Source organism: Capricornis sumatraensis, chromosome 1 (assembly GCF_032405125.1).
Source record: "Capricornis sumatraensis isolate serow.1 chromosome 1, serow.2, whole genome shotgun sequence".
Classification (NCBI taxonomy): Eukaryota; Metazoa; Chordata; class Mammalia; order Artiodactyla; family Bovidae; genus Capricornis; species Capricornis sumatraensis.
The window spans coordinates 223,594,067-223,607,730 of record NC_091069.1 but is presented as its reverse complement, the minus strand read 5'-3'; the positions used below and the strand labels follow the sequence as shown (position 1 = coordinate 223,607,730).

At 40.6% G+C, this 13,664-nt stretch overlaps 1 protein-coding gene across 1 annotated transcript in view; it reads left to right on the top strand.

Moving 5' to 3' along the window:
- The first annotated feature begins 818 nt into the window (after window positions 1–818).
- Window positions 819–13,664, top strand: part of SELENOT (selenoprotein T) — a 31,142-nt gene continuing 18,296 nt past the window's right edge. The window contains exon 1 of the mRNA XM_068964718.1: window positions 819–1,043. Within this exon, the coding sequence (XP_068820819.1) occupies window positions 904–1,043 (140 nt within the window). The 5' untranslated portion in view covers window positions 819–903. The remainder of the gene's footprint in view (window positions 1,044–13,664) is intronic.

The window sequence follows — 13,664 nt, the reverse complement described above, 5'->3', positions numbered from 1 at the left end:
GGGAATTCCCTGGTAGCTCACTCGGTAAAGAACCTGCCTGTACTGCAGGAGACCAGGCTTCAATCCCTGGATTGGGAAGATCCCCTGGAGAAGGAAATAGCAACCCACTCCAGTATTCTTGCCTAGGAAATTCCATGGACAGTCAGGCTACAGTCCATGGGATCACAAGAGTGGGACACGACTTAGCGACTAAAACTACTATATAATTTAAGTTTTCCAAAGGTCTTTTTGTTTTTTTTTTAAAGATTGCTTTAGGAAAGAGCAATATTGCAAGGAAATTCAAACAAAAGGCCATAGCACGCAGCCAGAAAGACTGAAGCATTCCTGTTTGGAAGGCAGCTGCTGCTGCTAGGTTGCTTCAGTTGTGTCCGACTCTGTGCGACCCCATAGATGGCAGCCCACCAGGCTCCTCCGTCCACAGGATTCTCCAGGCAAGAATACTGGAGAGGGACTGGAGAGGGTTGCCATTTCCTTCTCCATTCGGAAGGCAGGGGCTTTCTCTTTTAGCTCCCACACCTGAATCAAGACGGTTAAACACGTGTTCTTAAACGTCTCGGGGATATAAATGTCTGAATTAAACTGTACACAGAATCCAGTTGTGTCGCGAGCTTTCATTAACTGGCTCCTCTGACGTCCCACCGGCAGTAGGTCCCTCCCAACTCCTGTCATTCCACCCCAGAGCCTCCGGCGCACACCCAACATGGTGGGTCAGGACAGTGAAACGGGTCAGCTCTCCCTCTCACAGCCTGCGCCGGCGCCGGGATGCGCATGCGCATTCCTGCTTCACTCGTCGACCTTGGCGGATCGCGTTTGCGCGGTGGGGATCAGTTCCCAGTACCGGCTCGGCTTTGGGCTGGCTGCGGTCTCAGTGTGAGGGCGGCCGAAGTGGCTGGCTCGTTTAAGATGAGGCTTCTGCTACTCCTGCTGGTGGCGGCGTCGGCGGTGGTCCGGAGCGATGCCTCAGCCAACTTGGGCGGCGGCGTGCCTGGCAAGAGATTAAAGATGCAGTACGCCACGGGGCCTCTGCTCAAGTTCCAGATTTGGTAAGTAGGTACGCCGGTTCCCGGCCGCGCCTCTGCTCGGCCCCTCTGACTCCGCGAGGCCCCGGATCCGCGGCCTAGAGGGCTGAACCTTCCCCGGCCCGGAAGAACGGCGCCAGCAGCCTTCCGCCGCCTGCCTCCTCCGGTCTCTTCCCGGGGATGGCCTGGCCGCCCTCCTTGCCTCCAAGCACAGCCGCTCACTTTGTTTTTATTTTTATTTCTTTGGTTCCTCGAATGAATGGAATGGGAACGAAGGGAAGGGGAATGGCAAATACTGAAAGGCGAAGGCTTGGGGACACTTGTCAGTATGGAGAACCGGTCGGCGGCGTCACGCCACGGCCATCCGGCTGCCTTGCGGAGGTGGGTTATGTATGAGTCGGCGCAGTGTCAGCGCGGGAGCTCCAGCGTTTGTCACTGGCTTCACTTTTCCCCTCGCCTTTCTCGGGTAACGCCTGGCGGCCTCGCTGCCCTGCTAGACGAAGGTTAACTTGGGCCATTGGAGGGATCCCGCGAGGGACAGACGTCTTTTTCTCCAGGATCCGCCAAAGTGACTGTTGGATGAGGGAGTCGGGATTCTGATAGCTGATGGGCTTGGATGGGGAAGCTGATTCTCCGTTTGCAATTTCCAAAGTGTTTTTGAAAAGGAGCACGTTGCCCTTCTGACACGCGTTCACTCCCAGACAACTGCATCTTCTTCTCCAGTCCCCTTACTCCCGGGAGTTCCTTGCCCTGGCATCTCTCTCCACCTTTTAGATCTCTTGGGCCTTAAGAGAAATAGCAAAAACAATCCCTCATCCCCCCAAACCCGGCAGTTTTTGACAATTTTCGGTAAGTTTGTTGTTACCTAGATAAGTACTAGAAGCAGAATAGCAATGCATGCGATAAGGTAAGTGGTGTTGGGGAACGTTTGAAAGGCTCCGATGAAAAACAAAAAACAAAATTGTAAAACTGTAGAAATTAGAATCCTGTATCTCAAAAGATGGTTTGTTTTTTTGTTTTCTTTCCTCAGAAGACGGTGGTCAGATTAGTAAATCTGGAGAATCCTGTTATTTTTGAATACTGGTGTTGGCCTTAATACATTTAAAATCAGTTTTTTCAAGCTTCATGTATTAATATGTGTACTAAAATTTAGATTTTCTGCTTATCCAATTAGCTTTTTGCTCAATCTTAAAGACTAAGCAAATCTTTAAAATTAAATCAGTTTAAGTGACATTTAAAGAAAGTCAGAAAATAAGATTTTTGAAGTGAAAACTAAAACCTTGCTTCTTTCTGATTGAAAAAAGCTTCCTGTAGTGTTTACTGTGTGCCTGGCACATATCATTGTATATCATCTTTCATTTGTGATACTGTAAATGAGAATTTTGGCTTGACTCCCCCCGTCCTTCTTTTTTTTTGAAAGTGGCAGTCTTCTTACTAACTTACAAATATTATTAAGAATTAAGTGTGATACTTTTGGATTTAAGTAGTTAAAAAAAGACTGCATTTTCCAAGTTAAGTAATTTTTCTGTTTCTTATCTCTGGGTTTCATTTGTGCTTTTCAAAAATATTCTTTTACAGTTGGTTATATCGGTTTACTTGTCACAGTAATTTAACAAATGTACCTTCCTCTTAGGTACACAGCAAAGTTTTGAAAATGTATAAATAAATGTAGGGAAAGGCATTCAGTTCTTAAAATTAAGCTTCAAAAACGTCATAAGTACTTCAGTTGAAATTCTTTTTTAAAGATTATTTATTTAATTATATTTGGCTGTGCTTGTTCTTAATTGCTGCACGGGCTTTCCTTTAGTTGTGATGAGTAGTGGCCACTGTCTAGTTGCGGCATAGGGGTGTCTCATTGCAGTGGCTTTTCCTGTTGCAGAGCACAAGAGAAGAGCGCCGGGGCTTCAGTCGTTGCAGTGTGTGGGCTCAGTAGTTGCAGCTCCCAGGCTCTAGATCGCAGGCTCTGTAGTTGTGGCGGGCTTCGTTACTCCTTGGCTTGTGGGATCTTCCTGGATCAGGGATGGAACCAGTGTCTCCTGAATTGGGAAGCAGCTTCTTTACCACTAAGCCACCAGGAAAGCCCTCAGTTGAACTTTTGTTACTTAGTTTTTGTTTCCTTTTATTCTTTAAGTAGAAAAGTACAGCCTTGTCCTAAATTCTTTTGCAGTCATCCTAAGCATGTTACATACAAAAATGCTTCACTCTTAAAAAAAAAATCTGTATATGGCAAAAAAACCTGTTAATATGCCCTCTGCCCTTTTGTGACCCAGCAATCCCACTGCTGGGCATATACACTGAGGAAACCAGAATTGAAAGAGACATATATACCTCAATGTTCATTTCAGCACTGTTTACAATAGCTAAAGACGTGGAAGCAACCTAGATGTCCATCGGCAGACAAATGAATAAGGAAGTTGTGGTACATATACGCAATGGAATTACTCAGCTATAGAAAAAAAAAGAACACATTTGAGTCAGTTCTAATGAGGTGGATGAAACTGGAGCCTATTATACAGAGTGAAGTAAGTCAGAAAGAGAAGCACCAATAGTATATTAATGCATATACATGGAATTTAGAAAGACAGTAATGACGATCCTATATGCAGGACAGCAAAAGACACACAGATGTAAAGAGCAGACTTTTGGACTATGCGGGAGAAGGTGAGGGTGGGATGATTTGAGAGAATAGCATTGAAACATGTATGTTACCATATGTAAAATAGAGGACCAGAGCCAGTTCGATGCATGAAACAGGCAGGGCACTCAAGCCAGTGTACTGGGACAACCCAGAGGGATGGGGTGGGGAGAGACGGGGAGGGGGCGGTTCAGGATGGGGGGACACATGCAGCTGTGGCTGATTCATGGCAATGTATGGCAAAAACCATGACGATATTGTAAAGTAATTATTCTCCAATTAAATTAATTAAAAAATATGCCCTATGCCCTACCAAATTTAGCTTGTTTGTTACTTTTTCCCCCTGAGACTAATCTGTATATAGTAAAGTGAATATTTGGTTTCTGATTTTGATAGAATCTCTTGGGCATTTATTTGCAAGTTTGGGAAAAGAAGGAAGTTAAGACGAGGATAAATCTGTGAAAATTATTTTAATTCCATTTAAAATCAAAGTGCTGTAAAGTGCAACTTTTCATTAATTACCAGTGTTAACAGAGAACTCATTTTTCCCAAACTTTAAACTTTTGTTTTTTCAAACTTTAAACTTTTATTTTGTATTGATGTGTAGCCAATTAATAATGTTGTGGTAGTTTCAGGTGAACAGCAAAGGGACTTAGTCATGCATATACCTGTATCCATTCTCCCCCAAACCCCCCAGGCTGGCACATAACATTGAGCAGAGTTCCATGGCTATACAATAGGTCCTTGTTGGTTATCCATTTTAAATGTAGCAGTGTGTACATGAGCTATTTTTCCCTTCCTTTCCATTTCTTTTGCCTTTTATTATTTTATATTCATTATGAGTACTCTTTCTTTAACTCAATATACCATCTGTTAATTGTGGCACTTTTGTAATTGCTAATAGAACAAAATAATGCATAATGGAATTGAAGAGAGAGAGATCAAGCATGCAGAGTAGCTTGAACTAACTTCCTATTCTGTTTTCATGTATTTTTTCAGTAAATCCTCATTTAAGACCCGCTTGTGCCAAAGGCTAAAGATAACTTGGTTAGCAGGGCAGATGTGGCTCCTCTCAAAGCCTACTGAGAAGCACAATATAACTGAATGTTTGGTTTATTACATCAGTTGATCAAGCAGTTGAAGAAGATGCATGTAAGGATGTTGCATATTTGGAGGAAAAATTTATACTGTTTACTTGGACGTTTAAGCATTAAGCATAAAAAAGGCAGTTTTCTGATCAAAACTTAAAATTCCCTTATCACATTTTTTTTCCCTGTGATTTTTGTGTAAATGTATTCTGACAGGTACTGTTTGGCATGTTTGTATGCATGCTTTTTTCCTCCCATATATGTGAATTAACATGTAATCATACTTAACAGCATAGTATCAGTTGTTGCAGTTTAAAGAGATTACTATCTGCAGCTCTTCATGGTTAATACTTAGTCAACATTTGACAATTGATTTTCTAAGAATAGTAGATTAAAGTTAAGATTTCAAAATATAGGCAGAATGCATCAGAATTTTCCAATTTTTGTTAAAGAACCCATTGCTATAATTTTAGGACAACCAATTTCTAAATGAAGTTTTAAGAAGTAAATGGAACAATTACTAGAAGACATTTTAATTTAAATTTATGCCAATTTTTAGCCTTTGCTTTCATAGTATGGAGGCAAGAAAATAAAGACCAAAGACTGATTTGGATGTTAATATTGATCAAGATTAGTAAAATGCTGAATGGAAGAAATCTGAGAAATCTTGAGTTATAGTTTTTTTAGACAAATATTTGTATGTTTAACAAATTTTTGCGCCCCAAGTCTATGCAGCTGCTTTGTTTGGTGCTGGGAGTTCAGTTCAGTGCTCTCATAGATGTTAAAGGCAAGAATAGAAGGCAGTCATTAATCCATGACAACACATAAAATTACTGTTGTGTTAATTGCAATAGGAAAGAAATATAGTATGAGAGAGACCTAGTCACAGGATGAGGGAAGGTTTCCATGAGAAAATGAACTTTGAACAGAGATTTGAAGGTTAAAATATATTTAGAGAGCACTTTTGAGCAACGGAAATAATACGTTTGGTGGCCTTATAGTAGGAGAGAACATAATTTCTTGAGGCCAAGGCTCCTGACCTCAAAGACCAGATAGAAGATGGCACAGACCCTGGAAGGTCTGGAGGGCCACGTTAAGGAAAAATCAGTAGGTATCACTGTGGGAAAGACATTGTGTGTGTTAGTCACTCAGTCGTATCTGACTCTTTGCGACCCCATGAACTGTAGCCCACCAGGCTACTCTGTCCAGGGATTCTCCAGGCAAGAATACTGGAGTGGGTTGCCATTTCCTTCTCCAGGGGATCTTCCTGACCCTGGAATCGAACCTGGGTCTCCTGCATTGCAGGCGGATGCTTTACCTTCTGAGCTACTAGGGAAGCCCCTTACAGGGGACAAAAAGTAGATACGGGGAGACCATTTAGGGGGACTCCTGGAATTGCTCAGGCAAGAGACAGTGGAGCTTGGAATAGAAAGGTAGTGGTAGAAGTAAAGGGACAGGTCTAAGAGATCTCTCTGAGATTAAGTTAGTTCCTAGTGATTACATATTTGAGGGGCCGGAGAGGTGGCATGGAATGAGAGGTGTCAAGGCTGGCTTCTCAGTTCTGGAGCGATGTCTAATGATAAATGGTTAAAAGAGAGAATAGTTGTTTGCAGATTTGTGTGTGTACAGTGGGGGAATGAAAGGGGAAGAATCCTGAATTTTTTTTTTAAACCAAAGTGTAGGTTACAATGTTGTATTTGACATCTACAGTAAAGTGATATATATATTATATGTATTTTCTTTTTCAGATTCTTCCCCATTGTAGGTTGTTATAAGATATTGAGTGTAGTTTCTTGTGCTGTACAGTAGGTCCCTGTTCACCTGTTTTATATCTAGCAGTACATATTGTTAATCCTAAACTCTTAATTTACCACCTCCCCATCCCCTTTGGTAACCACAAGTTTGTTTTGTTTGTTCAGCTTTCAAACGAAAAACAGAGTAGCCAGGGCAAAATCCTACAAAGAAAGTTTCATCTCTCCCAAATAGTCACAGTAACTGAAACTAAAAACTTAAATAGCAGGGATTATATCTCTCCAAACCTAAGATATGATAGATTGTACGATACACCATTATTTTATGTAGCACTCAGAAGGGAAAAAATATGGCCATTTAAACTGTGACACCCTAATGATGATGAGATAAATTTTGGTTTTTAGAAAGATGCTAAAAGGGAAGAATGTACTACTTGGAAACAGTGAAATAAAGGAGTAATAGGAAGTTGATCCAGATAGTAGAGTAGTGGTAGAGTGCTATAGAGATAAATAAAATGGTAGCTGTTGCACCTGCCACTATGGTGTATGTTTAAAGTTATATAGAATTTGGTCATCATTTTGTTTTGACCATTTTGAAGATAAATAGCGGGAGCTAACTGAGTGCTGTGCATATAATAGTTGTTTCTTCTTAATAACGAATGAAGTACTTTAGTTCAAAGCATTTAGATGTAAGTAAAATATGAATGGTTTTAAGATTTTAGCTGCTCTTACAGAAAATTAGAATATTGTTTCCTTATAGTTTGCCATTAAGGTAAGTGGTAGCCAAAATCAAATTTAATATATCATTTAGAAACCTCATAAATTTTGAATGGTGTAGTTACTGGGAAGCTGAGCATTTACTGGACCAGCAGTTTGGAGGTCTAGAACGGTCTGCCTTTTTATCTTCTGAATGACTTAGGGGAAATTATGTATCTCTTTAGCTCTCCACTTTTTCTTCTGTACAATAAGGATATTGGTTGTATTCCAGTTACTTTTTTATTTATTTATTTTTATTTTTAAAAATTAATTTATTTTAATTGGAGGCTAATTACTTTACAATACTGTAGTGGTTTTTGCCATACATTGACATGAGTCAGCCATGGGTGTACATGTGTCCTCCATCCTGAACCCCCTTCCCCCATCCCATCCCTCAAGGTCATCCCAGTGCACCAGCCCTGAGCACCCTGTCTCATGTATTGAACCTGGACTGGGGATCTATTTCACATGTGATAATATACATGTTTCAATGCTATTCTCTCAAATCATCCCACCCTCGCCTTCTCCCACAGAGTCCCAAAGTCTGTTCTTTAATTTGTGCCTGTTTTGCTGTCTCGCATATAGGGTCATCGTTACCATCTTTCTAAATTCCCTGTATTTGCATTAATATACTGTATTGGTGTTTTTCTTTCTGACTTACTTCACTTTGTATAATAGGCTCCAGTTTCATCCACCTCATTAGAACTGATTCAAATGCATTCTTTTTAATAACTGTGTAGTATTCCATTGTGTATATGTACCACAACTTCCTTATCCATTCGTCTGCTAGTAGGCATCTAGGTTGCTTCTATGTCCTGGCTATTGTAAGCAGTGCTGTGATGAACATTGGGGTACACGTGTCTCTTTCAATTCTGGTTTCCTTGGTGTGTATGCCCAGCAGTGGGATTGCTGGGTCATATGGCAGTTCTATTTCCAGTTTTTTAAGGAATCTCTACACTGTTACTTCTAATATTCTATTAAGTACCGTTAAGAAACTTAAAGGAAAAAAGTGAAAGCATGTATGTATGTCTCATTTACATCTTTGTCACTTAAGAGTGTAGTTGGAGTCCTCTAGTTCATCTGATTGATATTCCCTGCTTTCCAAAAAGGAAAATCATGTTTTCAAATACTTTATCTTGATTGAGATGCAGCCTGAAATTGATCAGAAATCGTGGCCACGTAGATTTTAGCAAGAACTGATAATCAAGCCCTTAGTTTTTTTTTTTTTAATTTGTTTCTTGATTGAAGGACAATTGTTGTTTTCTGTCAAACCTCAACAAAGCCCTTGGTTTTTAATGCCCCCTTTTTCATACCACTTGTTTTCCCTTTCTGTTCAAATTTTAGGAAGACATGATTTTTTTTTTTTTTAACTGTAGCATTTAAAAACCAGTTGTCTGGTAGGAGAGACAGACATATAAACAATATTACAGTAAAACATTCTGTTCTGAGTGTTCTAAAAGAAGTCTTAAAAACCCAGAGGGAAGAAAGATTATCTATTCAGGAGGTTGGAAGGCTTTGCAGAGAAGGAAATGAAATCTTGAAGGGTATGGGGAACTCTATCAGGAGATACAGAGGATGAGCTTTACTAACTAAAGGAAGAACACATGCAAATGAAGCCTGACTCAGCACAGAGGCAGAGCAGACAGGAAATAAGGAGAGCTGGAGTCAGATAATCTGTTAAAAACACCCAGCACAATGTACTGCTACTGCCATTTATCAGCTGCTCGTTATGTAACTTATTGTTTGTATTCTCGTAATGTTATAATGGTAACTTCAGTAAATAAACCTTTGAAAGCTTTACTTACTGGCTTTCACCTTAAAAAAAATTCAGATAGATCACTGACTGTTGATGCTGAAAGCTTAGCTTCTCTGTACACTGGTGCGGAATTGAATCTCAAAGACAGAGTTTTGGGTGAAGTAGAAAAGGATCTGCCTACCAAATAGGAGATGTGGGTTTGATCCCTGGATCAGGAAGACCCCCTGGAGAAGAAAATGGCAACGCTCTCCAGTTTTCTTGCCTGGGAAATCCCACGGAAGAGGAGTCTGATGGGCTAGAGTCCATGGGGTCGAAAAAGAGTCAGACACAGCTTAGCAACTGAACACATCAGCAGCAGCAAAGAATAGTTTTATTGGGCTTCCCTGGTGGCTCAGACGGTAAAGCGTCTGCCTAGAATGCGGGAGACCCCGGTTCGATTCCTGGGTCGGGAAGATCCCCTGGAGAAGGAAATGACAATCCACTCCAGCACTCTTGCCTGGAAAATCCCATGGATGGAGGAGCCTGATAAGCTACAGTCCATGGGGTCGCAAAGAGTCGGACACAACTGAGTGACTTCACTTTCACTTCACTTTCATTGGTTTGCCAGGCAAAGGAAGACAGAGCAGACTCCTGCTTTGTGTCCCAACCCAGGGGGATTTGATGAGTTTTTACAGTAGTTCAGGATGGGGTTGCTGACTGGATTAGCGTGTGTGCAGGGCCCCAGGTGGTCTTGTTGAGCTTCTGTAGTCTCTTAAATCTCACCTCTGGTGGTTTCTTGACTACTCCTTTCCTTATAAGCACTTGTTTCGTCTGCCCTTTGGAACTCGGAGTGTCCTGGAGGTTAGCGTCTTAGCTGCAAGAAACAAGGGACAAAAAGGCTTCTGTACCAAGGAGCCCCACAGGTTCCTTCTTGGTTTCACTATGAAAATAACTTGTTTGTTGTAAAAATAATTAAAAAAGAAAGTATATAGAAGAAAATGAAAAATGTTTGTAGCTCTTTGATAACATTTTGAAGAATCTTCCTTCAAGCTGACTCTTCACAGACACATGCTATATTTTATATTAATGAGTTCATAGTTCATAGTTGTATGGTTTTATGAAATTTGCCTTCGCCATCACCACTTATCTGTTCATATCAGTAAACACTGTTCTATATCAACAGGCATAGTGTTCCATAAGATACGTATTCTTTTTGTGTTACTCCCTTAGTCGTGTCCGACCCTTTGTGACCCTATGGACTGTAGCCGGCCAGGCCCCTCTGTCCATGGGATTCTCCTGGCAAGAATACTGGATGGGTTGCCATTTCCTTCTCCAGGGGATCTTCCTGGCCCAGGGATGAAACCTGGATCACCTGCATTGCACCAGATTCTTTACCTTCTGAGCTATAGGGAAGTCCACAGGTGTTCTTTAATTTATTTAAGCTACTCAATCTTTTGTTTAACATTTATGTTTGACCTAAGTGTTCTTTTTTTAGGATGCATTTATTTTTGGCTGTCCTGGGTCTTCATTGCTGCCACAGGCTTTCTCTAGTTTCGGTGCACAGGCTGCTGGTTGCAGTGGCTTCTCTTGTTGTGGAGCATGGGCTCTAGAGCCCATGGGCTTCAGCAGTTGTGGTGCCTGAGCTTATGGAATCTTCTTAGACCAGGAATCGAACCTGTGCCCTCTGCATTGGCAAGTGGATTCTTAACCACCGGCCTACCAGAGAAATCCTATGTTGGTCCTAATTTTTCATAAAATTACTTTGTTACGGTGACTGTCAGTTATCTAGTGTACTTGTCCAATTATTCCATAAACTAAATCCATAGAAGTAAAATATTATGATTACATTAATGGGTATCACATTTAAAATTTTGACATAGTTAAACTAGGTAATACTCTCACTAGGATATCTTAAAGTAGATTGGGTTTTTTAGAATTCTCTAGTTTATTGCTCTGTAATTAGAGAATGTGACATTTGCTGTTATATTTTATTCCACGGACATACTGAGGACTTAGCCCTTGGAGACAGCCTCTCATCAACAAGGGACCATTACGAAGAGGTAGGGGAGGAGCCGGGAGTTTTTGCAGGGGGAAAAAAAAATGGTTATCAGAGCGTCAGATTACTGAAAGAATGAATGAAAGAAAACCCTCTCAAGTCAATGAATTTAGCGCTTTTCCATATATGGGAAGTTGCAAGAACTGAAATTTCTTTGATATGTATTTTAACTGTCTAGGTCCAGTATCCTATTTTTCTCCCTCCCAAATCCCCTCAGGGTGCGCAGCTGGGGGTGTCTGCAGTGGCTGATGGCTTCACGGTTGCAGCATCCTTTGCTCACAGAGATAGCTGACGACATTCTTCATGCACATACTTATGGGCTTTCTTTGTGACCAATTGTGACCAACGGTTGTAAATATTCCGTGGTCTCTCGGTGTTTTCTATAGGAAAAAACCCCTGGTTTATCAACAAACTCCCTCTACTGATGATACTACTCAGATCTGTAATTTTTGTGTATTATTCACCTGATTCAGTTTTTCACCTATCAATTTTCTTCTTTTAGGGCCTCAAAATATATATATATATATTTTATTCTGCTTTTTGGTTTCACAGTTTCTTACAGTCCTCCCTTATCTCTTTTATCATTCCTTTTTTCTTCTTGCAGAATATTTTTGGATGTAGGCTTTGATTTTGAATCTTTTTTTTTTTTTTTTTGCTGTTTCTACTCTTTGAATTTGTGACAGTTTTTGCATAGTCCCTCAGGTATTTCATTTTTTTCATTCCTGTTTCTTAAGACAAGGAAAACAGCTTCAGATATTATCAGTTGATGAACTGTATCCTCTCCATTAGACTGTTACCAGCTTACTCTCTTTTCTTCATTAGAATGTTGCCAGCATCACAGCAGCATAGATCTTTGTCTATTTTGCTTGCTGCTGAATATCTAGAACCTAAAACAGTACCTGCCATCAGGCAGTATTTATCAAAAAAATGCATACAACCCCATGGCAGTCCACTCTGGTCATGACATAATCTGTCTTCTTCCCCGCACCCCCATTTAAACATTTCTAACTGGAGTGTTGAACAGTGCTTTCTAATATTGTTCCTTTCAGGTGGATTTTTACCTGGTTGACCTCTACTTCAGTTTGGTAGCTTTTAGGCGTAGAATGTGATACATGTAAAACATCGGTTTTGAATGTACTCCATACTCAGTGACCTTTTTTACCTGGCTGCCACCTTTACTGGTGGCGCTAACCTTCCAAGATTCCTTGTGTTATTGTCCATCATCTTCCTGCTGCTCTCATTTCTGAGATTTCCCCTACTACTTATCCTGTTTGTGGTTTTCTTTCTAAGGTTCCTGGCCTTTTTGTTGAGTTTATTCTAATATCTGAAATCAGTCTACAACATGCTGGTAAAAGCATAAGAGAAACAGCAAAGCTGTAAAGCAGCCTGGAGACATCTCTAGTTTGGCCAATGAATTAGCATAGAACACAGGGTTGTTGTTTTTTTCCTAATCATTGTGACAACTTATAAAAATGCACTGAGGATGAACTTTATGGCATGTGAATTATACCTCAATTTAAAACAATGTATTGAAAAGAATAAAAGCATGAAATTACGTGAAATATTTTAAGTTGAGACAAAAATTCTTGCAAAATGCAGGTGAATTGCCATTTATTGAATGCTTTCATCAAATCACTTTTACTGAATGGCTACGTACCTTATAAATCTGTTGATGAGAAATGCTTTCCAGATTAAAGAGATAAAATCCCTTCCCCACAAAGAGCTGAGGAATTTACACAATTTATTAGTTCTTTATGGAATAGTCTGCAGCAGCAGATTTCCTGAAATGTTATGCCAAAGGTATAGGGAAACTAGAAACTAGTGACCTCAAGAATAATACACAAAGAATAAAGAGAATAAAAACAGATCATTTATTGAATTTTAAGTTTGTCAAATCTTTGGAGTAAACTCAAGAAACCTGGAATCTTAGAAGCTTTGTTAGGTGTATTTTGTAATCCTAAGTGTTTTTACTATGGTGGCCACTGCAGTGTTCGGAGAGTTAGGCAAGTGGAAGGGATATTATTTGATTTCATATAATATCGTTCTTTTTTGGGGCTCTAAAATCACTGCAGATGGTGATTGCAGCCATGAAATTAAAAGACACTTATTCCTTGGAAGGAAAGTTATGACCAACCTAGATAGCATATTCAAAAGCTGAGACATTACTTTGCCAACAAAGGTCCATCTAGTCAAGGCTGTGGTTTTTCCAGTGGTCATGTATGGATGTGAGAGTTGGACTGTGAAGAAAGCTGAGCACCGAAGAATTGATGCTTTTGAACTGTGATGTTGGAGAAGACTCTTGAGAGTCCCTTGGACTGCAAGGAGATCCAACCAGTCCATTCTAAAGGAGATCAGTCCTGGGTGTTCTTTGGAAGGAATGATGCTGAAGCTGAAACTCCAGTACTATGGCCACCTCATGCGAAGAGTTGACTCATTGGAAAAGACTCTGATGCTGGGAGGGATTGGGGGCAGAAGGAGAAGGGGACGACCGAGGATGAGATGGCTGGATGGCATCACCGACTTGATGGATGTGAGTCTGAGTGAACTCCGGGAGTTGGTGATGGACAGGGAGGCTTGGCGAGCTGCAGTTTGTGGGTTCGCAAAGAGTCGGAGACGACTGAGTG